At 40.2% G+C, this 25321-nt stretch overlaps 1 protein-coding gene across 8 annotated transcripts in view; it reads right to left on the bottom strand.

Annotated features, from left to right (window-relative positions):
• Nucleotides 1-25321, bottom strand: part of ppp1r12a (protein phosphatase 1, regulatory subunit 12A) — a 98654-nt gene that overhangs the window by 41629 nt on the left and 31704 nt on the right. For all 8 annotated transcript variants that reach the window (XM_041781127.1, XM_041781126.1, XM_041781131.1 and 5 more), the window contains exons 2-8: nt 16550-16680; nt 11024-11142; nt 2041-2200; nt 1305-1449; nt 1143-1217; nt 923-1014; nt 602-759 (exon numbers count right to left, since the gene is read on the bottom strand). In XM_041781127.1, coding sequence (XP_041637061.1) covers nt 602-759; nt 923-1014; nt 1143-1217; nt 1305-1449; nt 2041-2200; nt 11024-11142; nt 16550-16680 — 880 coding nt within the window. The remainder of the gene's footprint in view (nt 1-601; nt 760-922; nt 1015-1142; nt 1218-1304; nt 1450-2040; nt 2201-11023; nt 11143-16549; nt 16681-25321) is intronic.

The raw sequence follows: 25321 nt of genomic DNA, 5'->3' as shown, positions 1-25321 counted from the left end.
ATATGACTGATTTTAATCGTGCAGAGGAAACTTTGGACCCTTGGTCCTCGACTTGGTTTTCACATAATTTGTCCTTTAGGGAAAACTATCATAGTAAACCATTTATAGCCCTACCCCCATGTTTTATGCGTTCACGTCTGAGGGTAGGGAGTCCTAATTCTTGTTGGAACGGAGGGGTGAAGTGAGGATTTTCCAGAGAAAACCCCAGGACATCTCCCAGAACCTCCTGAATCATCATCAAGATCTGAAAATTTCTTCAGTAGTCTTATATCATAAGTTAATGTTCAGTACTTTCTGGTCCTAAGGGTTTGCCGCTGCCCCTTTGTAACTCTGTTTCAAGGGGCAAGAGGGCACTTGAAAACAAGGGGTAAGGGGCAAAACTTGGAAGTTTTACCAAGGAAACAAAGAAATGTTTATCAGTCAGCAGGTAAAAGTAGCTAATAAAATTCATTAGCTACTGTCAAAAATTCAGACTTTATTTTCATCACATCACTAGTTGTCTTTAAAGATTCAATTCAGCCCGTATCTTCTGATCTGATTCACTGATGCCTCACACACAAGTCTAAAAATATTTTAAGACACAAACAGCATCACTCTGTACCTGCTTCAGTCTCTGACTCGGAGTCTTCGTCCTCCTCTTCTTCGCTAGAGCAGCTCGACTCGTCCTTCTTCCCCTCCTCTTCTTCATCCACCTTCTCCGGTTCTAAGGTCTCAATGCGTGGGGCGCTCTTCTCTGGCTCGAGAAGCAATGTTTCTTTGCTGCAAAGCAAAAATTTTAACACCTTTAGCTGAGAAAAACAACACAGTGGAGTAGCATTTTGACCTTTAAAAAAAAAAAAACTAAAATCAAACTGCAGGTTTGTAAGCTACTTAACACTCCTTAAAGATGAAAATCAATTGTTTATTTTTGTTAGCAATTTACCTCTTGAGTGGTTTCAGTGATTGGTTGTTGTCCCCAGTGGTCGTCGTTTCAATTATAGGAGATTTCTTAACATCTTTTTTGTCGCCCATCAGCTGGAACAAAGAATGCAGATACTCTCATGAGGAAAAAGGCAGCGAGGATAACGATTTTTCATCCGATTCTCATTAATGCAACATTAAAACAGCTGCTAAAGCTGTTCTGTGCGGCCAGAGTGACTCACAAGATTCTGTTTTTTCTGTAATTCTTCTAAATATCCCAGAACATCTTCATCTGCTACATCAAAAGCCGTCTGGCCCTGAGAGGAAAAAATAAATATGAGTTATCTAATATATGGGTTGTGCTGCACTCAATGACAGGCTTTTTGACAGTGCTGTTAACTCACCATTTTATTAATGAGGTCCATGTCACACAAATTCTCCACCAGTATCTTGCAGGCCTCCTCTTTGCCCCAGTGAGCGGCCGCATGTAGAGGAGTCCAGCCATCATAGTCTTTAATATTTACATCATACCCTGCTTGGATTAAAAGCCTGCAAAGTGGAGAAATAGGAAAACAAATACAGTTTTTTCTTGGAATTAGCGGATGTTTCTCAGTTTTAATTCTATGTACTAATCTTCCAAAGTGCTGCCAGAGTCCAGGCTTTTAAAGTGCGTCAGCGTTGTGGCCCCTGATCAGATTTATGAGATACAACCTCTAAACACGTGGATGTGTAATCTGAAAATCTTAGTCATCCCTAAACAAGAGCAGGATGAGATTTGCAGATATTAAACCTGTAATGTTTCAGCTGTGACGTGGAGAACTTTCAGATGTGTGTCTTGTATAAGACAGTAACGCTAAACATGAGAGATCTTAGAGCTATCTATGGCAGTAAAGTGTACTGGCTGGCTTCCCAGAGCAGATGGACAGGGGCTGAGGATCCTTTCCTCGAGCTGTGCAGCCACATTAACAGCCCACAGAAACTGTCAGAACAACACTTTGACAAGATGCAGAAACAAGGACAAACTACGATGCTAAGGCTCTCTTTCCCGTCTATAAATAGCTTTTACATCTTGCAGAATGCTGGAAAACTTAACAATACTGAGCTCATTCTTCTAGCTGTGAAATCAAAACCACTGCTTACTTTAAAACCTCGACGTATCCCTTCGCAGCAGCCACGTGGAGCGATGTTCCTCCGGACTTAGCGTGCCTGACATCCTGGATCTGGCCGCTGTTGAGCCACTGCCGGGCGTCCCGCAACATGATTCGCTCCTCCTCTTTCCGGGCTGCTTCGATATCCACGCCTGGTGAGTGACAAAAAAGAGTGATGCTGTTAAAAGCGGCACGAGAGGATTACCTGCTGCTTAGGGAGTGAGCTGCCAACTGTGACACTGAACCTGAGAGAGTGGAGGGGTAAGAATGAGCATCTAGAAGGGTGTATGAATATTTGGGATTCATTTAAGTACCTAGAGATAAGAAATAACAACAGAAAGAACAGAAAATATTTACTTTCATTCGTATAATTAATCATGTTTAGGGTTCTTATGAGGTGAAAATGACTTATTTTAGTCTCCTAACACTAGAGGGAGTTGTAAATGCTTGCTCTGCTTCACTTTGTGCCAAAATCCAGTCAATTCAACAGGGAAATAGTGGCAAACATACACAGGTCTCAGCCAGTTAAATGGGTCAATATGTCTAAGCTATAAGCTGCATGCAGCGCAGCAGTAAAACCAGGCCTGTATTGTCTTGTTGACACCTGGCTGGAACACCAGACGGGGCTGAAAAGTGCTGCAGCGTGAGTCGTCAGCTGAGCGTTAACCATGGTGAACTATATAAACAGCGGTTCAAGAAGTGTACCGGGGCTGGAGCCAAAACTTCAGCTGATCTTATACGTATTTTTTTTTTTTTTTTTTTTGTTCTACTCCCAAGTACATCATCACTCACTTCCTGACACCCCGAGAAAGCTTCGAGATTGCCTCCAGCTCTCAGAGCAATGAAAGAAGACATCTGTTTCTGCAAGTTTGGCTTCAGAAAAGGCGCAGGAAGAGGAAAAGTCTATATTAATCAAGAGGCTGGGAGCTGGAGAGGAGCACAAGGAGATCTGATAAGCAAAAACAAAGCAGCTGAGACACTTTGCTGAGGCTTGTGTGAAGTAAAATTGGCCTGCGAGTTTTCAAAATCTGCCAGAGTACATACACGTGCAGCACAGGCACAAAAAGAGCGGCGCAGCTGTAACATTTTGCCTTGTCTGAGTGGACATGTTGCTCATTGAGATGATTTGTGAACAGAGGTCCAAGAAAGAGAAACAAAATGGGAAGATGACTCAGTGTCTGAGTTTATGTTTGACTGGATTTCAAGTTCTGTTTCTAACTGAGTGTTTTACTGAGTAATGTCAGCTGTCAGCCCAGGGTTTTCAATATACTAGAATTTCAAACTATGATAAACTACTTCTTATTTTCCTGTACTAGGGATGTTTCTTGGTGCAAAGTGTGAAAAGGTAGGGATTGTAAAATATGGTATAGTAGATCAATGTTAATACTTGTGTTTTTATCTAAAAAGTAGGCTGTGTCCTGCTATATGTGCAACAAAAATACTCCTTTTAATGTTTTCTTTATGTTTTCCTTAATCAGAATGAGTGACATAAAAATGATAATGCCCTTCAATAAAGCTAATGACATCAAATTTGCAATATGAGCAAAAATAATAGTTCATTCTATCTAATAGTGAAGCTTAGGGTTAGTTCACAAAAGTCATTCCCCAAGTTGCAATCAGCTGATAGCCAGCTTCACCTCCTCCACCCCAGCCGCCTCCTTTATAGCTTAAAGCTTGTTCAGCCCTCATATTCAGATGGATTAATTGCTTCTGAATAATTTCAGTGTTTTCAATACATATCTTTCAATATGGAGGTTTCTAGCCATGCACTTCCTGGAAAGTTAAAGGGGACATATTTTACCCTTTTAAGACAAGTTTATATTGTTCTCAGACGGCCCCAAAACAAGCCTGTGAAGTTTATTGCTGAAAAACCACTCCAGTATTCGATTTTTGCATGTCTAAAACCCCCTCTGTTTCAGCCCTTCTCAGAACGAGCCCTTTCTGTGTCTGTGGCTTTAAATGGTAATTCGCTGTCTGACTACGCCCCTGACCACACCCCTCTCAGGAAATGGATGCAGCACTCATGATATTACAGATAGTTTAGACTGGGATTCGAACCATCAATCTCCCTGACCGTAGTCAGCAGGGTTACCCACTGAGCTATCCAGCATCTCAGCTGGTAGCTGAGAGGATCAGTAGAGGAGGGTGGAACTTTCCTCCAAGTGGGGGAGGGCCAACCAAACCTGGGGGCGGGTGCTTACGCTCCTGGTGAGGTCACTAGATGTAAAATCTGAGAACGATTTGTTTCAGCACTCATTTTCTGAGAGGTGGAGAAAGAGAGAGGGAGAGGGGAATGGATTTTTCTGGTACTAGAGGGGATTGTAGACAGGCCGAGGACACATATTTGTGTTAGAAAAGCCTGAAAAAGTGATTTTTGCATAATATATCGCCTTTAAAGCATGCTGCTTAACTAACCCAGGGAGCATCATTTGAGCAGAACCTTTTCTGTCAATTAAACTGTAGATCCATTTTGCAATAAAATGGTTAAATGTACAATGAGTGTTCCTGGCTGATGTAGGTTATAATATGGAATGATATATTGCTTGAATTTGTTGAAAAATACTTAAGATGAGGAACCAAAGAATAATCCCAAGAAAAAAAAATGCAGTTAGATTATTTTTGCAAATCCTCCAGCCCTACATGTGACTTAAAAGATGATTATTCAACACAAAGTCCATTATATTTTATTTTTCATCACTATTAGCATAGCACTTGTATACGTCGGAGGCTGTCAGCTGATGACGTTTGCAGACAGCTGTTGCATATTTCTTGTTTTGAGAATCATAGTTCAATAAATACCAATGCAGTGTTTGTAAGTCTAAAAGTTAGACTAGGCTGGATTAAAGCTGAGCAGGTGGGGACGTCCGACATGAGTTGTGAAAGCACATCATGGAAACCCAGGTAAATATGTGCATGGCTATGCAGTGCAAACTTTTAACAATTCTAAATTGGCTATGGACTTCAGACTAGAACATCTTGGTATCAAAAATATTTATTAAACAGTAAATATAATCTTAAATAGCACAGTTCATATTTGCTTGCTTGAACACAAGGATTGTGCTCCGCTGACACCATGCAATAAAAAAAAGACAAATAATCTCAAAGACTGTTCTTTGTAAAAATGCTGGATTCAACAAATAAAGTTATATTAAAAATATTAAAGAGATAAACTTAAAGTGATGGATTGTAAAACAGTATCGTGGAAGTTTTGACCTGTCTGTCAAAATGACAGGCAGCAAAAACGTCTAGCTCAAGACACCTTAGAAAAACAGGAGGTCTAGAATGAACTGCTTTTACTATCATTTACAAAGACGTAGTATTAATCTACCATGATCAGCAGCATGTAGCAAAGTAACAGTAGCAATGAAAAAAATGATTTCTACCTCCTCTACCCTGACCTGCTATAGCAAGTACCAGATTATTTCTACTATGAGGAGTGTCAGTGATGTATCTCAACATTCATGTACTGAATTGAGTATTTAGAAACATCAAAATGACTTTTACAGATAAGCTTTGTAAATGAAGTCTGTTTAGTCAAGTCAAGACCCCCAAATAAAAGCCACCATTTAAATTCTAACTTGGATTTTAACTTCAGCAGCTCAGCTGGAGAATGAACAAAAGTAACCTTGGGGCTGTCTGTTAATAAAGGCAATGGGAGCCGGCCAGGTAGGGCAACTTCCTGTGATCTTTTGGGAGGCAGCCTACACTGTGTCTATTAAAAGCAGGGAGCCTAATGGCCTCTAAGTAGGACTACAGAGCAAGTGAAGGAGTTGGCAGCAGTTCAGCATTGAGATTTTAAAGAGAACAGCACATCTTCTACACGAGCAGATAAAGAGAAAATCCAATAGAGCAAAAAAGAAGTCCTTACACTCACTGACAAGACACCTTCAGTGTTAGTCAGAGCCAAAGTAAAATATCTACAGAGATCTACCATGAAGCAGCATTTAAAGAAGGAGCTAAACGGTGTTATTTTGAGCTAAGAGGAACTAATTTGATTTAAATCTAAGAGCTACAAACATCTGTCCACCTTGAGCCCTCTACAAGGACAACAGCAGCCCTGTTGAAGCAGCTGACGGAGGTGGGAGGGGGGATCAGAGAGAGAGGGAGGGAGGCAGACGGGCTGTCCAGTCACTTGACCCAATGGAGGTCAAGCAGAGCATCTTGAGGTTGTTCAGTGGAGGGGAAAGCATGGCCACTCGCTAACAAGTTTAACCCCATGACTGGTGTCTCTTTGAGAGGAGAAAATCACATTACAAACATACAGAAGCGTTACACAACAGCTCGTTGCATAATGCTTTCTGCTACATCTCGCATAGAGACTGAACTGAGCAGCGGATTGTCTGCAGCTGCCCTGAGGCCGGGATCATCGCAGATTCACTCTTCACTGGAGATTTATCCCAAAAAGCAGATTTATAGAAAAGTCTGCCGTCATGAATAAATACATAGGGCTCAAACTTGAGGACACAGTATTGAAGAAAGTATTAAAAAGTTTGGCTCTGAAGTCCAGGGGCATGATAAATGAAGATGTACTCTTGGTTCTGCATCAGTTAGTGATGGATCTTAGAGGAGGCAGCACATCTATCAGGAGTGGGCAAATCAAAGCTGACAGCAGCCGGTGGCCGAGGAGTTAGAGGATCTGGTGGATACAAGTATACCAGGTGTTATATAACACAGTGAAGGAGCTCAGTATGAAAACAGCACTCTGGATCTAATTATCACTTGATGCCATATGCTTTACAACACTTGGACCTTGACTTAAAGGATGTCAACAGATCAACAACTTCCCTAAAGCTGCTACAACACACCTAATCTATTCCTTTGTGAAGCTTTCTAGGCCGCATCCTCTGCGCATGAAAGATGCTATGCAACATAGTTGGGATGCACAATGCACCGATATGGAGTCATGCATTCATTTAATATAACCTCTACTGTAATACTCCATGTACTGGTCTTCCAAAACAATCAGACTAAAACTAGCATAAAATCTGGAATAAAAATCAACCCTCTATCTAAAAGACTGTCTGTTTTGGGGGGTCTCCAAGAGGGAAAAACATTATAGCTGTCTTCCTGTGTAAAGGAAGACAGCTAATGTGTTAGGGCAAAGTCCACATCATACAGTTTCAGTCCACTATCTGTGCTTGCCATGTCGAGTTTGTAGTCCTTCTAGTTAACAATTCAGCTTTCAGTCAAAAGAGATAGTTGTGTGTTACAGAAAAACAGGTTTAACTGAGGAGTCTTTTCAAACAAATCAGCACCTCACAAGTCTTGTTTACCTCACAAAACACCACTGTTTTCTTTAGATGCAAAATCATGACTTAATAAAAGAAAATAGATACTTAAAAGTGGCACCGCCAGCACGAGTATTACTACTACTGGGTCTGCTGAAGGTGGCGTTGCTGTTGGACCATGTGGAAAGGTAGGTAAGATAATGACGTCTACGTGCTGGCATGGTGGGTGGCGGGAGCTAGCATTGAGTCAAGCATTTTTATTTGCTAAAGTCATACCATGAATTTAGGAAATTTTAACATCTTTTTTTCCTGTTTTCACGGAAACTTCAGCCTAGTAAAACTTCTCTCCTCTCATGTACATCATGTTTAAAAGCACAGCTGATGGAGGATAAAGGAGTGTTTTTGGGCTGAAGTATCTGTGTGAAAACTTAAAACTAAAGCTGTAATCATTTCCAAGAAGCAGATTAATGTGAAAAAGGGAAACAGAAATGTCATTTTGAAAAGGCTCTTGTTTTTCCAGCTGCACTTCTAAGCGGGATGTGCAGAGCTATGCGAGATAATACATGACAAATTCAAGGCTGTAGGAGCTAAAATGGTCTGTGGACGATTAATCATTTTCAGCATATATCCTCATTAGAACAAGATCTAGGTATCAAAGCATTTTTGGGATTATATGTGTTGTGAAACTGTGCTGCCACCCTACAATGGTGCACCCACATATGATATAAATGACAAAAAGACATGAAAAAACTGCGAATGTGCAGTACTGTCCTCTTGAAAATGCCACTTTAGAAAAGTCAAGATACTATATTGGAGAAAGCACTTGTACGTTTAAAAGAGACTGGTAGAAACCTCTGAATCTACAAATTGTTAAGTGCAATTTAGCATGAGAATAAGTAAATGGGCGTAAGGATTGTTTTGTTAGCGCACAACAAAATTGTTACTCACATTTTGCAACTCTGCATGGGTAAACAAGGACTACACTATTGTTGACCTGTGCAAAGTTGTATGTCACATCCTACTGTGGCTGTAAAAGCTGCATTTCTGTCTGCACGCAACCAACAAACACCTGCAGTAAAATCAGAGAGGTTAAAGCTGCTAAACGGTGCCACATAGAAAGCAAAGCCAGCAGAGCTTTATTAGTGAATATGAGCTGAGAGAGCACCCCTCTGGCCCCCAGCCAGTTAACACGTCTGTGCCTGGCCTCTCACCATAGGGGAGGGCCTTTCATCATCTCAAGAATGCCCTGGCCGTGCCTGGCCAAAAATAGGACCCGACTCTTCAGTCCAGGATCATCACATGAGTGCACACAACACAGCTGGATCACCTTTCTATGTTATGTAAGGTTTTCTTTAAGTGAAGGGGGTGAGAATCAGACGATAACCGACACCCAGTGAGAGCTCAGGCTCTATTTGACAACAAAGTCATACATGCGTGAAATACACAGAGGGCCTCTACTAGCTATGGTGCCATTAGCACGCTAAGCACATTGGCTTTGTTGATATGATTTAGCTCATTACATGTTAGCACTCAAATCCTGTTTCAGGGTCACTTAGCTGAAAAATTTCAAGGTACTACAGTAAAGACTGTACCTCTTAAATATCTTAAAAATCAAACTTTGTGCACATGCTCAAGTTGCATCACTCTGGTTAAGATTAAACATACATTATTAAGGCGAGAAATAATCAACTATTCAACCATTTGTTTCACAAAGATACACATAAAAGATGACGGGGAAAATAAAATAAAGGTGCTTTTGGCACTTCATTGAATATTCTCTGCTAGTGGAAGAGTGCTGAAGAGTGCCATTTAGCGGACACCCAAAAAAGACACTCTGTCAAACTTTGTCCATTTAAAAGGCACACTAGAGGGCACTTTGCCAAGTTTTGTTGAATTACAAGGCATCAAAAAGGGCAATTTGTCAAAACTAGCACTTTTACAAAGTCCCCTCAGTTTGTGAGCAAAAAAATTGGTAATGTTGCCCATTTTAGGGCAAAAAAGAACCTACTTTGTTAAAAATTGCCCATTTAGAGGGCGCCAAAGATGAAAGAGATTGTAATTTTTAGAGGGCACTAAAACGGCACTTTATCAAATTTTGTCAACTTGAAACACACCAACAAGGACACCAAGGAGGGCCCCCCCATTGAGTCCTCCAGTGTTATAGCATAACATAAAGTACTGTCCTATTTCCTGTCAAACTGAATTGTATCACATCGTATCATTAGGTATGGTGGGGTGGAAAGAAACTAATTACATTTATTCAAGTTACTGTTATTGAGTAGCTTTTTTGTGTGCTTGTACTTTCTTGAGTACTTTTCAAAATCACTACTTTTACTTAAGTACATTTTGAGAGAAGTATTGTACTTCACTAGATTTAAAAGCATCAAGTACTGAGTAAAAAAATTAACACTGAAAGCCAAAACGAGGAGGTTCTAGCTTTAAAATGATTCTACATTTCATCCTAAAAAGCTGTTACATTTGACTTTAGGCTAAGTCTCACCCTATAAAACAACCTAGTTATAGGTTCATATTCTCTTGTAGTTATTCCACATTAAGATGAGATCATATTTTACTGTATAACCCCCTCAGGTATCAAAAGTAGATACTCAGTATTTTGAGTACATTTTAAATGTAGTTTTTCCACCTCTGGTATGATATGATATGGCATTGCATTGTATTTTAATGATTTTATCGTATCTAGTCAGGTCGTGTCATACTGCATCGTATCATACAGTATTGTATGGTATAGTATCACATCGTAATTATATTGCATCAATGAATCTTATCATATCCTTTTGTATCATTCATTAAGGTATGGTATGGTTCTCAATGTGGGAGTGAGAACCAAAAATTATATATTTTACCAAGGTTTATAAAACATATTCATATGTTTGGCTGAATTTGGGATAACAACATGGTCATTTGGTGAGATTTCTGCTGAAATCAAAGTAATGTCTAAAAAAAATCCTAAAAATGTAAGTCTGCATATGACTATTCTTGAATATGCACTGCTGTGTTCAATTATGCTTCAACCACCTTAAGGTACAGTGGGGGTCCCTGGTCTCTGGCACATTTATTTTGTGGTCCTGGGCTGAAAAGTTCGAGAGCCCCTGAGGTATGGTACTACATCATATCGTAATGCATTACACAGCATTTAAAATGTATGGTAAGGTAGCACATCGTATCACAGTGCATCGCAGTGACATGTTTAACGTTTGAACAAGAAAGTCCATTGGTTACAGACCAGGGGTCATGGCACCCCTAGAGGGGGGTGCAAAAGATCTCAGGGTGTGTAAAGCTTTGTCCACTCTTGGGTTGTCATTATTAGATTTGCTAGTATAAAAACAGGGTGACACACAAAATGTAGCGTTTATACAATGGTCTTTTAGTAAGAAAAGGAGCATTTGGGCCCATTTTATTAGGATTTCATCAGTGAGGCCAGTAAAACATGTTATAGAGCATGTTTTTTTTTCCTTGTGGTGGTGTGCCATGGTGTTTCTTTCCAAATATATGCTCCAAGGACATAACACTGGAAACTACTGGTTCTAAACTTAAAGGCTGTTTAGGTGTGTAATAAGGATGATCTGTAAGTTCCAAATAGACCAGACAGAAAGTGCATTGTCTTGTATCAGTGATTAAAGTTTACTTGTAAACTCTAAAACTGGCCTTCTTGGGGTAAAAAGGGTGCCGACTGAGCAGTCCAAAATGGACAAGACAGAACAGTTAAAGATGTCTTTGATACTGTACCTTGTCTGTTGATCTCATTCTGCAGGAGCTCCTCCATCGCCTCCTCTTCGGCGATGTCCAGTGGAGTCTCACCTTCACTGTTTACAACTCCTACATTGGCACCCTGGCTGATGAGGTACCTGCAAGGAAAAAAAATCACAAACATTTTTAACCAAGTAAAATATCTACTTTATTCTTGAGTGTTATTATTTCACAGTCAGTTAATTCTATTTTCATACACATAAAGGTCAGCCTTCAACTGTTAAAAAACGTGCTCTATGTTTATTTACTTCTCTTTGACTGATGAGGAAACGGTTAAAAGACGGGAGCTGTGTTGTGTTGCTTTTGGGTCGGCGCCAACAATGACAGTCTGCAGCTCCTGTTATACCGGTCACATCTTTTCAACACCTCTAGGCCAACTTAAATATATCCACCAATTACAGAGATTAGAAAAATTAATCACAATAATTAAATGTATTATCTGCAGCAGAAGTTTAATTTGTTGCAGTTTTTCTTGTCTGCCAAAGAAACCCCTGGGATATGTTAATATGAGTATTCTTTGCAAACAATACAAAGAAGTGGTGTCATAATGTAACATATGGCTTTCAGCACACTGTATGATAGACAAACTACAGATAGGCAAGTCAAACAGTGTGTTGAAATGTCAGAGGGTCTTCCTCAGGCTGTGCAAACACAGCGAACGTGACACACCTACATAATAAAGACAAAGAGGAGTGGCACAAATCCAGACAGGTTTGTGGGTTGTTTACTACTGTCTGAGGTTTTAACTACAATTCAGCTCCTGTTACAGCGCTGCAGCTTCATTCATTAATACAAATCCTCAGCTCAGAGGAATAGTCAAACTCAGACATCTGCTTGGCTGAGCTCGTAGCTGTGAGAAAGTCAGGGCTGTCGCACAAAGAGGCTTTTTCCACATATGAACAAAAAGTGTTTGCCTCTATGTTGCTTCTACGGCTTAAACTTAGCACTAAAAAAAATGTCTTACTCAGTCTATGTGAGACTGTTGACCCGAAACAGTCACCAAATTACTTAGCATTGAACACTGTCATCACTTAGTCTATCATGTCTTGTCTTGTCACCGCTGAATATATATGCTGACAACAGATATGTTCTCTTTAATTCTGGTGAAGTCAGCAGTTAGGGTTGAGCAACTTCCAAGGAAGACTTCCTTTTCCAAAAAAATGCAATGTAAATACTATTTCTTCATTGATAACATCCCAGGAACTCTTGTTCATTTACCAAGTCTCAGTTCAACAGTAGAATAAACAACGATCTGATCAGCTGCTTATTAACAGGAATATCTAATCAGCAAATCATATGGAAGCAACCAAAGTATTTTTGCGCATAAAGATGGTCAATATTTTCTCCTTAACATCAAAATGAGCAACACAACGGTGAGAACAGGTGATTCAAGTGACTCAAGTGACTGTGTGCCATGGTTGATGCCATGCCAAATTCTCCTACTGTTCAAATGTGGCAGCAGAAGTAGAGACTCATCATACAAAGCGATGTTGGTCTAATCACTTGTCCAACTTTGGTGAATTGTAATCTCAGTTTTCCTATGTTTGTGCTGACAGAATCAGCACCTGGTGAGGTCTTGTGCTGCTGTAGCCAATAGGCTTCAAGGTTCAAGCTGTGATGAGCTCAGAGATGCTCCTTCTGAATACCTTACTAGGTGATATTTGAGATACTGTTAGCATTCTATGAAGTTTAACTAGCATGGCCATTCTCCACTGATCAATTAATGGTCTATAAGGCATTTTGGCCCAGAGAACTGTGCTTACTGCAGATTTTCTGATTTTCAACTCTTGTCAATGCCCAACACTTTGAGACATGTGGGATCAAGTGATTGCAAACAACATATTCTCATACCAGTCCATCCAACAACCATGTCATATTCAAAGTCACTAAAATCACCTTTTTGACCCCATGCTGATGTTCTGTTTGAACTTTAGCAGATCTGCATGACTGTATCTACATCATATGCCTGAATGCATGGGTTGCTACAACATGATTGGCTGATGAGATATTTGCATTTACGAGCAGCTGAACAGTTAAACCTAATAAAAATGACAAGTAAAGCCAGTTGTACTCAGACTTGAAATCCTGAGTCACACCAACTTTTGGTGTGAATGTGCATCGTTTGCCTTGCGGTGTAAATGGGGACACAACGGTCGACCACTGCCAGAACACAGCCTGACTGGCTCGATGGATGGATTTGTGACATGCAGTCACACAGTGAGAGTAGAACCACAAGCAGATTCTTCAACTTCGGGGCATATTTTGTATCTTTAACCGCTATGAAAACAGCAGGAATGCCTTTCATAAGAAATGTCCTAGGAACCCTTTTATTCCAACTGCAATAGGCATTTTAAACAAGGCGAGACTGACACTACTTTTTAACATAACTTGCACACATGATTTTATTAACTAGTGCAACCCTTGGTATAAGCATTTAAATTAACTCTTTATGCATGGCTTCTTAGTGATTTAACCCTTAACAAATTTAACACCACTCAGCAGAGGTTTAAGACCTTTTAAACCATCTTGACTTCAGCTGTTTCCAATTACAGCTGTGGTGAGACTCAGACCCTTCTCATTAGGCCAACACACCACTTGAAACAGGCTCAGTGCTTATGACTTCCCCCACACATGGCACTGACTGACTGCAGTCACGTTTCAAACATTTACATCTTATGATTGGACTTTCTTTTGGCATGGGTTTGATGGGTTTTGTGGTGCAGATTCCCACTGTGTGGGCTTTTTCACAAACCCTGGCATTAAGTGGCTGTGGTGACACTGGGGGTCTTTGGAGTTCCTGTTACTGTGAAATGAGGATGTTGGGATTAAAACGAGTCCACTGAGAGGTCACCACCCACATCAGGTTGCAGCTTCTCTCTATGACATGATGTCTCCATTAGTCACCCAGCCACTTGACCTTTTCGCTCAGTGTGTGGCAACAAAAAACGTATTGTTTTCTGTAATTCTAGCCAAATGCTGAGGCTGCGGTTTTAAGAACTACTGGAAACAGACTTGCTGGGTCTGACAAGTAAACAACACTAAATCATCTGAAATTTATGTGGACATTTTGTTAATGAAGCGGCTAATTCTCCAAATTATGTGTGGAAAAAAGCCAGAAAGTGCAGACATTTCACCTCGATGGTTCTGCAAATGATTCACACTTTCCCCCGCATCACAAGACAATGGTTAGAGACAATAAACCAACCCAGGCATTATCCTCTTTTTGTGAATAGAAGCAAATGGATATCATAATTATTTTGAGGATTAAGGCCAGTTTTAAGAGCTAGCTAAAGAGGATTTTTATCGGCTCTGACAGATCTGCCAATTCTTTATAAACCAAATTTTGCTGCAGCCTAAAGAATGTTTAAGATGAAGTGTATTTTAAAGCTTAAAAGAAAAGAAAATCAAAAGGTAAAGAATCATAATACAATGTCTTGATCTCAATGTGATAAAAACAGACAGCTGCATTGAAAAAAAAAATAGGCGAACATTAGAAAAAGCTGCTTCAAGTATGGGAAACCTAGTCTACTTTCACTAATTCCTTGATCTGGAGATATTTCTGCAGAAAATTCTGATTTGCTCCCTTCATCACCAGAAAAAAAGTAGTGCAAATTAAGTGGGTCCTGCAAGGATTGTTGAATGGATTTCAAACGTTCAGTACATGTGTTTTGGTCTTGTACAAATTCAGCCCTTTCTGAGAAGAAGTGAGCCATTTAGTTTCTGACATTCTTGACCTTAAAACTGATTTCTTTAACTTTTCCCCCCTTTTAAATATTCCAAAAGATCTAAGTGAAAGGGTCCCGTATCTAAAAAGCTGCAAAAATTTAGTTTAAGAATTCTATCTTCAGAAAAATCCTCCCGTTGTCCTCCTGGTAAATGTCATCTGCTCTATTTGCCGCCGGGAGGAAATGGTATTTTACTTCAACTTCAAAGGTAGACAGAGAGAGGATGAATGTGGGAAAGAGACTTTAAAGTATATTTTCTTTATATCAAAATCTATTAAAATTATGTTATTTGAGAACAAAGGTCACCAGATTTATATTCAAGGGATACAGAGGCATTTTTAGCAGACAAACTAGGGCACACTGGGTCAAAAATGAACAAAAAAAAGGTTTGACAGAGATCAGAGGCTCTTCAAGCTCAAGGGGGGCAGAGAGCATAATTGCAAAAAAATAAATAGCTGTTCAGGTAGGTGAATTAACAGCACTTAAATTTGCCAGGCCCCTCCTTTTAATTCCAGTGCTACTTTGGTTAGCGCAAGAAAAATTCAAAACGAGCCCTTTAAATAGAATCCAGAAAACTTCCCGGCAAGTAGTTTTTACTCCAGCCACATGTTTATCTTCCAGCATCTTGTTGTGCTTGTTATTTTTTGGGGGAGAAAAAAACAAAAACAAAACAAAAGCATTGGTGGATAAATCTGCAGCCAGGTTCCTGTAATATTACACAAAAGTAAAGCAGGTCACAGCACACTTCCAGCATACTGAACAATGAGAACAGCTGAGCTCTTTAGCCCCCTTTAGCCTGTTTAAATATCCTCTGATAACATCTCTGTGCTCTTGGAGCTGTCTTATTACCTGAAAAGGACTAGAGGCAAGAAAAAAACTAGAGTGTGATGCTTGATTCCAGATACCGTTGCTGACAATGATCTCTACGTATTTGATTACATCACTTTCAACAATGTGTGTCAGAGCTATCAGATTGGCTGCTGCTGTCAAAACATGCAAAGATCTGTTAAGGGGTGCTGCAAATTTAGTCGGCATGTAAAGTGCGAAAGACAAATTGCTGAAGCTGCAGTTTTCTAATTGCGGAAATGTGACTAAGCAGCACTACAATTGTGCACTTCAGAACAAAGCATGTTTACAAGACTTGAGCAAGGAAATGTGGGGTACAAACCCTCCCTAAAAGTGGTTCACCATAGTGTTAGTAGTTTTTCTAATAAAAGAAAAAAAGGAAAGAAAAACAATAATAACATTCTACTGTTTTGGGATGATAAACCCTTAAAAATAATCATTTTTCTTAGATTATTTAGGCTTACTGATGAGTTTTCATCTGGCATGTGCAAGCGTTTCTGCAGTAGAAGGGCTGAACTTGACCGATAAAATCCAACTATATTAAGCTAAAAATATATAATTAAAACACAGAACTGCTGGCTATAATGAGTGTGCATTAATCTTGCTAGGACTGTTATAAAGACAGAGGTCAGTAATGGGGGTACGTTGAGGTGACAGGGAGAGTGCAGACCTCAGCTGGACTGCTGCCATGTCAGCCCTAATGTCACTTAGTGCTTCATAATCCAAATGAAATCGTGCTCCACCAGTGGGACTTTCATACAAGAACCCACTGACCCCACTGCTCAGAGCTGAACTTGAGACTAGAAGGTGTTGCAATGACAAAGAAAAAGAGCTTCTTAGTATAAGCCAGATACTAAACAGGATGTAAGGATGAGTTTGCAGATTAACCCTGATGAAACAGATAATGCTGCCTCTGAGGCTACTGCAGACTTACTCTGCTATGTCTAGGTATCCGCAGGAGGCTGCGGCGTGAAGGGGGATCCAGCCCTCGTTGTCAGGTTGGTTGATACTGGCTCCATGCTCCACCAGGAAAGTCACCATGTCCACGTTGTCGTCTATGCATGCCTGAGAGAAGAGAGAGAGAGAGAGAGAGAGAGGGAGTAGATTAAGGTCACTGCAAGGAGCTGGAAATGTGAGCTGCCCTGTGCGTCTCTGTTAGTGTACGTGCATATATGCATCTGCACTTATGTGAGTCTCTGATGGATTGACACGTGTGCCCAGAACTGTCAGTGAATTTTGGCAGCTGGAGCATTCCCAAAATGCCGGCACATAATACAGCTGCTTTAAATGCCACATAGCATAGCACTGCTGGTGGGAGCAGGGAGAGTCTGTGCTTATATGCTGCTATCTTTTGCATTCAAAATTGTGCTAAATGGCCATTTTAACTGCCAGGACATAGGCTTTGTAGACTAATCCAACAATATCTCAGGAGTAATAAAAAAAAGCCATTCAAATAACCACACAAACACAAACAAGATACGCTCTTTCACCAAGCAGCTGCTGAATCACTCAGTTTAATCCAGATTAGTGGTTTGCAAAAGTAACTTAAATATTCTAAGCAACCCATCCTGTTTATTCACTGTAAAACCCAGTGTATAAGATGCACTTTGAATACCTTACTCTTCATCTAAAATGTTGGCTGCATCCCAGTACAGTACTGCAGTGTGAAATGAGGAGACATGTGCCATGATGCCGACTTTTTTCTAGGTGTTTGCCTGACTTTAGACTTGTTACTTAAACAACTATAATTCGGAGTTAAATCAGATGCAAAATTATTTGCCCAGGAATAAAATAAACTGTCAGCAGGATTTAAAACTCACAGTGAACACAGATAATACTAAAATAGCTTTACAGATACAAAGAAACTGCACATTGTAGACTATGTTGAAAGCAGTGAATATCACTGAACAGTTAAAAAATGTTTCTGTCTGAGAGACCCCCCAAAACAGACTATGTCTTACACTGCATACTAGTGTAACCTATAACACCTGTAACAGATCTTTCAATAAACAAACATCTACATTATAAAATATAAATTCTTCAGCAGTCTGGTGATTTATAGGAATACACAATATTGAATTTATTTACAGCCAATATAGGCAGGTATATGCAGCCAATACAGACCAATATTTACAGCAGACAAAGGTCAGTATAGACGGATATTTACAGCCAATACAAGCTGATATATAATCTGAATACGGCTGATCTTTACAGCTTATATAGGCTGATATTTGTTGCCAAAAAAGGCCAATTATTGCAGCTAATATTAGTCAATATTTAAAGCTGATACAGACTATTATTTAAGGCTGATAAAGGCTAATATTAACAGCCAGTAAAGGCTGATGTTTAAAGCTGAAACAGACTGATATAAACAGCTGAAAAGGTTAATATTAACTGCTGATACAAGAAGATATTTAAAGCTAAGATAGGATGTTATCAACAACCAATATAAGCTGATATAGGCTGATATTTAACCAAATATAGGCAGCTTATACATGCCTGTATTTACAGCCAATGAAGATTGATATTTACATCCAGGAAAGATCAATATTTACATCCGGTATGGAAGGTTATTTTCACCTAATACAGGCTGATATTTACAGATAAAACAGACCAAAGGTAAAGCCAATATGAGAAGATGTTTACAGCCAATGTAGGCTGATAGTTACAGCGGATGTAGGCAAATTTTTACAGCTGAAATAGGCTAATATTTAAAGCCATTACAGCCATTAACAGCTCATACACCGCAAATTTACAGCTGAGGATGTAAGACCAGTGAAGCATCTTGAATCACATCACAAAAACAGTTTTGGTTATTGCCTAATGTGATGTCAAAACACTGGTTTGCAAGAGATGATGGAGGTGTACAAGTAAAATATGAAGCCTGTTCGAGAAATTACTGGGACGTCCTACATAGTCATGAAAGAGCATCTACAAGTCAGACCACATAGAGGTCTCACCCACAAAAAACCCCATGGCACCAAACCAAACCATATATGACTGATGAAAAGGTGAAACAAAGAGTGGTTCCCACATAAACCAACAGTTGCTCCAAGTGGGTGGCATCTAATTTAAGACCCTCTGACTCATGAAGTGGGAGGTGTTGTGAATTTACCTATATTAAGATTCATACATATCAACACGGTGGATGTACATTTAGTTTCTCTTTAAGATTAAAGTTATACATGGAAATAATTTGGATACACCTGCAAAGCATCTAAGCCACAGCAATTTTTAAATCAAAAACAAACTCCAAAGTGAAGTTAAGTTCTGCTATATTCTTTGCAACATAGTGGTCATGTCCAGCTAACAAACCCAGATGGTCACATGTCATTAATAAAGAGCTTCAGCACATTGGAAGTATTATTCGGTTTTGTAATCTGCCCAGTAACAAAGTCAGATTCAAACTCTATTAGCACCTGGAGAAACTCTGCCTGAGCACCCACACACAACCCAACCACATCATCAGACAGATAAGCTCAGTGAGGCCTCCGTAGCAGGAGCTCTTCAGCTCTGGCCATGTACGGGGGTTGTAAACGGCCCAAATTTGGACAAGGATTTCAGCCAGATAGTCGTGTGCCCTAAACGTGAGGCCGCTCTGTGTCGGTCTGTGTGTGTCTGTTTCCCTTGTCAACGCTTTTGTTGTCATAGCAACCCCAGGAGAGAGCGCAAGACAGTCCAGGCTCTGTGTTCAATGATGGGGGTTTAGGTGGCAAAGTTTGCTTTTTGTTTTGATATGACTCTGAGGTAATACTTCACATTTCAAGGGGGTTTTTCTATGGATTATCAACCATGATGGCTATCAACAGGACGATCTGATATTACAGCTTAGGTAACTTTGAAGGCTGTGGAGCCTTTAGAGAGCAAAGATTTACAGTTTTCCTTTCTAAACTCTTCTGCTCACCTTGCTGTGTCTTTAATTTGAATAATGTCTGGACCTTGTTATGTCTATGTCCTGAATACAAAGGGCACTGCAAGCTTTTTGTTGCTGCATTTCCTTGTCTTTGTTGGTTTGGTTAAGTAGAAATGTGACCTCTCTGACAACTCGTTTCCCCAAAGGTGAGAGGCCAAGAGAAGCTGATGTGGCCAAAAATAAAGGCAGAGGTAGGGTGTACATTTGGCAAGTAAGTAGCCTGATAGCACCATTTGTCAGGAAGGAGCATTGACACAACTCCAATCATGGTCTGGATGTCTTTGCACATTACCAGGAGCACTGGAGAAAAATCTGTAGAAAAATAACAAAGTCCACACTTTTAGAGCAGAGTACTGGATGTGGTGAGTAAGCATGGTGTAGGCTATCATCTCAGCGGGGAGTAAGTTTCCCCTTGTCAAGCTGTGGGTGTTCAGGGGGCCGGGAAACCACTGTTCACTGTGACAGCAGACAGCGAGTGATGCTAATGCAAGTATGTTTTCATATATATTAAGTTGTTTTAGAAAGTTGGGAAGGGTTTTAGTTCAGCTGGTAAAGCAGATGCCCATAAACAGAGGCTGCAGGTCCTGATGCACTGATGGCAGGTTTGAATCCAGATTCTAGCGCATGTTTGCCGCATGTCTTTTGACTTAGAGAGCAATAGATCTGCCACTCTACAGATCACAGGCTTATAGCTTGCTCTGTCTATCTCATTTTCAAAGAATGCTCAAACTGCCTGCTTACAGCACTGTGCAACTAAGGCAGTGGGCCTCGGATCGCCTGTGAGAAGTGTTTATGGCTAGCACACGCATTACCCTTGGCCTTGGAAACAGGCAGAAGAGGACAGTAATGAATAAAGCAGCTAACCAAAGCCTTCTCAGGTTTGCAAAGTTTGTAACCTTACAAACTTAATACAAAACTAACCAGTAAAATCCTGACTTGCATGCCATTAACTATCCTCTCCAATGCAGCCATTTATCCATGAACTAGACATCACTGCAACAGTTAAATACACTTTAAGGTCACTGCAATACTGGTACTACAAAAATACTAGGGGGCTGGCAGGGAAATTCTTAGGAGCTTTGTTAAAGTATGAATACACTTACTCCACTCCAGTTTTCAAACAACAGGCTGTAGCCGCAAGCAGAGTCATATCTTTGCAAAATCCAGTGATGTTACTGGACCTTGTCAGTGGAAATGGTTTGCTGGCTTCTTACAACATCTTTATTTGGCTTTGCCACCCTCTGTTGTCAACAAAGGCACATAGTTTATGAGGGTGAGGTATGACGGCACTATGCGTTTTACAACAGGGCAGTTGCACACAAATATAATAGATGAAATTCTTCCATATATAAGTTGTATTTTGTGTTTGGCTGTCATTTTAATGTATGATTTTACAGCACTTTGATTTTTTTTTGTTATGTTTACATGCCCTTTATTTCCTTTTGTGCACACTCAAAATGAAAGTGAAACCTGCTGTATTCTTTTCAACGTGTTCTAGGACAATGGAACAGATGATGTAAGGTAAAACAGCATGTCATCAGTCGGCCTAGAAATGGCCAATTTATGCTTTTGGTGCTTAAAAAATCTGAAAAAAGACTGACAGCTCCCTGCCTCCCATCTGAAAAGTGTCCTCCTTACCCTCATCTAAATCCTCCCTCTCAGTCAGTCCCTACACACTTATTATCTCTTCAAAGTCCTCTCCCTCTCTAAGAATGGAAACAAGCCCCTTAAGGCGAACGCAGTGCTGGCTGTGACCTCCCTCTTCACTGCGTCACCTCCCTCCTCTGGCTCCTCCCAGCAGCTCGTAGAGCCCAACAAAGGTAATCCCTTAATGGCTGTAATTGTCTGTGGCTGACAGGTGCCCAAGTGACTGCCTGCATCAGGAGTGTGCGGTGTAGCGGTTGGAGAGACAGGACAAAGACGACGAGAGTCAGGAGAAAGTACTGTGGCATCCTCAGTGTATACTACTGAAAAGTAGGAGGGGCTTTGAGCTGGCATTAAGCTTCATTGCTCATTAGGCAGAGCGAGTGTGTCAGACAGAGTAAAAGAGTGGGATTGAGGTTATATATTCAGGCTATTTAAAGCAACAATGTGGGTTTAATCCTGTCTCGCACATCACAATCAGCCCCCTGATGTGTACATATAGGAGCCGTGCTGTGCTAGCAGTGAAGCATTCAGACATGTAGTGACTCACACACAGACATGATGCCATTTAAACCTGTTTGGCCAGTGTGTCTAAGAGGGGGAGAAGAGATGAGGCCCTGTCAAGAATGAAGACGGGAAGATGGATGGCACAATAAAAAAAAAAAGAAGAAGAAACAAGACAAAGACGTTAAATGAATCAAACCTCAGGCACAAAAAGGGGATTTTAAACACAAGACACAAAATTTAGACTTCAGAAAAGGTTATACTCCATGAATGACCATGCCAAAATGTATATAACACTGGTGTTTAACAGTTGTGGTAGGTCTGCAAATAGAAAGAAGGAAGCTAATAACAGTGGATGTATTCCACATTTGTTGCGCCATCATATTCCACAACTACAAACAATTTAAGCACAGCTGATGTCTCAAGGGGTGGTGGTCTAATCATGAGTTTAATCAAACAAAGAACACAGACCAAACAAAACAAAACCACACAGCTAACTTTTCAGGCTACACTGAAAATAAAAAACACTTGGAATCACAGTTTGGTTTGTCAGCACATAAATATGTTCTAAAGGCACTCCGCCTGACCTCTACGGTAACGTATAAGAGCATTTATCAGCTGGGATGATGGATGTTTGCTTTATTGCAGATACCTTGAGCTGTTATGTCACAGCACAGAGCAGCGCTAAAGGCTAAAAAGTTCCACAGATCATACACTAGCACCTCTGTTTCAACTGAAGAAGTTATTAATTTCTTACATGTCATCTTGAAAGACAATGCCAGTGATGTAACAAGAATGGATGATCAAGAAGAGGATAGCTTCAGCTACATTGCACATGTAATGCAGTTTAACATAAGTTCACTGTGACAGCAGAGGGCGACTGGTGCTTGCAAGTTTCTTTTATTTTTTTAAAGATTTATTTTGGGCTTGTTGCCTTTACTAGAGCAATGGGACAACTGAAAGAGCGGGGAATAACATGCAGTGAAAGAGCCACTGGCCTGACTTGAACCTGGGACCCCCCTTACAACGGGGCGCAACCTAGCCACTAGGCCTGTGGTCTGTGCCCAGCAAGTTATCTTTTTTAATCCAAAGTAATTTTAGGAAGTTAGGAAGGGGTTTAGTTCAGTTGGTAGAACAGGTGCAAATACACTTGCAGTTAGGGCTGGGCAGTTATTGCAAAATCAAAATCATGATTTATTGGGCTTTTTACCTCAATTACAATTAATGAACAATTATTCCACCCCCAACCTCTGACTCTGTTTGTTCTATAAATATTTGTACAATTTCAAAACGAATAACTGAGAGGAACATGCAGAGATTAAAAATGTAATGTTATTTATTGAGACAACTAAAATCAAAATACAAAGCTGAAATGAAACTATCAGGCTGCCTATCACGTGACTACACAGCTAGTAGTTAGTTTTTAAGGGGGTGGTGCATTAGTAGAAGGAGATATTACAAGGGGAAAAAAAATGAAATAATTGACCTTGCTGGTTTTTTGTCGGTTATAGGGTCTAAATGTCGGTTTCGATTATTTTTCGATTAATTGCCCAGCTCTACTTGCAGTCCCCGATGCATTGGCTACAGGTTCAAATCCCGAGCCTGTCACATGTTTGGTGCATGTCTTGCCCCACTATCTCTCCCCATATTTCCTCTCTTAAGCAGTCCTATTCAAAAAAGGCAAAAAGTCTCCAAAATGATCTAAAAAGCTGGAGGAACCTGACGCTGTCTTAAACCTACATGGGTCGGTGCCTAAGTGGTGCCTGAAGTGATACATTTTAGAGTGAAAAGGTGTTTAAAAACTCGGCAGTTGAATAAAAGCTGTATCGGCATCAAAAACTACTCAAAAATAAGATGCCAATAATGTAAAGGTAAAGGTGTAACTTCTTCGCTTCCTTTGGAGTGACAGGGATCGTGTTAGGGTGGCAAGGTACCAAAACGAAGCACTGAAATCTGTCCTGTAATTTGGCATGGCACATATCAGATGTGTTGGTACCAGCACTATGTGGGTATACTGGATTTCAATACTAATCTCTATAAATGATTCCAAGTCTCATCCTCGCAGTAGGAAATACAGGTTATTAAATTAACACTGGAATAAGATCAGATCAGCAGAAACCCAAAGCCCAGATACCAGATTGGTATTAGATCTTACAAAGTTGGATTGTCACATCATTGGCGGTACATTTACTCAAGCTGGCACCTGAAAATAAACCTTGGGTCGTTTCCTATTTCATTGCTTGCATATAAATAGTTCTAAATGCCAAATAAAGCCTAAATAAAGCAGCTCTATGCAATAATCACTGTTCAGTCGCACCATCCAGTGCACGCTAAGCTTCCCCTACCCTCTTTCTAAGTTCACACAGCCTATTTAGTGTCACGATTCCTTCACTTTCAATTCATATAGTTTTTAGGTTGAGCATAATTGTCCTAACCCAGATAAAAACCATAAATAAAGCAGAACTGAGTTAAAAATCTGTATTTCTCTGATGCATTAGTGTGGGTTTCAGGAGGCTGCAGGCTTACCTGCATGAGCTAACCCTGCTAATATTTCATTAACTGCATGTGCTAAAAGAAGCTGTTTTGAATATGCAGTCCTGAAAAATGTCGAGAAATTTCAGTTTAGCCTGTCCCTCAAATGTCAGACAGAAAGGGAGACTCAGATGGTAGGATTTTATGTCAACAAATTTATTTAATGCTACTTTTATACTCGGCAGCTGGCAGGGAAACAAATGATGTAATATCAGGGTATAAAATGCAAAAGTCTGTGTTTGCACATGCAGCTCAGTCTGAACATTTCAGGAGCAAATCTACTTCCTAGACATAAAACTTGCATTGGCAGGTATGGCAGTTTTCTAGGAAGCTTGGTTTCAGCTTCTATGTGTACATCTATTGGTACAGCTTTTTTATGTAGAGAATTATTAGCAAGACCATGCATAAATCCTCTAAATGACACTAAAGTCTGCTCCACAAGTCCTTTGATCAATTCAGCACACTTTAAAACTGACAATACTGTTTGGCTCGACACTATGAGCCCACTAAACGTCAGAAATCACTCAGTGTATCCTGTCAGTTTGCCAAGCCGGACTACAGGATGAGTCCTTGCCGCCCTTTCTCATAAAAGGACATCTCTAATGGAAACCGAGGCTTCTGGGAAGCTGACATGAAAAAAAAAAAAAACACAAGTGCTAAACTAATCAATGGACACAGGATGCTCCATTTGATTAGTCGATAAGAGTTTAATGCAGGCTGTGTGGCCATCTTTTGTATGCTGCTGTTAGTCCATCAGGCTATGTGGGATGTGGGTACTGGCGGAGCAGAAAAGGCAGAGAACATTTCTAAAACTGAACAAGATATCAATCGCTATTTAGAAATTGAGCTCTGGAAATGGGAGTTGAAAGTAACGGATCACTGGAAGACTTGTATTTAAGAACAATCATCTCAAACCAGGCAGAAAGCTTCTAAAAACATACATTTCGAATCAGATAAATAATGTGACATGCAGTGTACTACCAGAGTTAGTCTACTGTTTATATTTGTAGGACTGTGCAGTACAGCAGTCTCTACTGTAACTTAAGTAGCCTCTGTTTGATCCTTAAGGTTGTGACAGCCCACTTAGCATCCTATTTCACAACAGAGGACAGC

Source organism: Cheilinus undulatus, linkage group 23 (genome assembly GCF_018320785.1).
Source record: "Cheilinus undulatus linkage group 23, ASM1832078v1, whole genome shotgun sequence".
NCBI classification, from domain to species: domain Eukaryota; kingdom Metazoa; phylum Chordata; class Actinopteri; order Labriformes; family Labridae; genus Cheilinus; species Cheilinus undulatus.
Note: the sequence above shows the minus strand (reverse complement) of the source record. Positions and strands in the feature narration are given on the sequence as shown.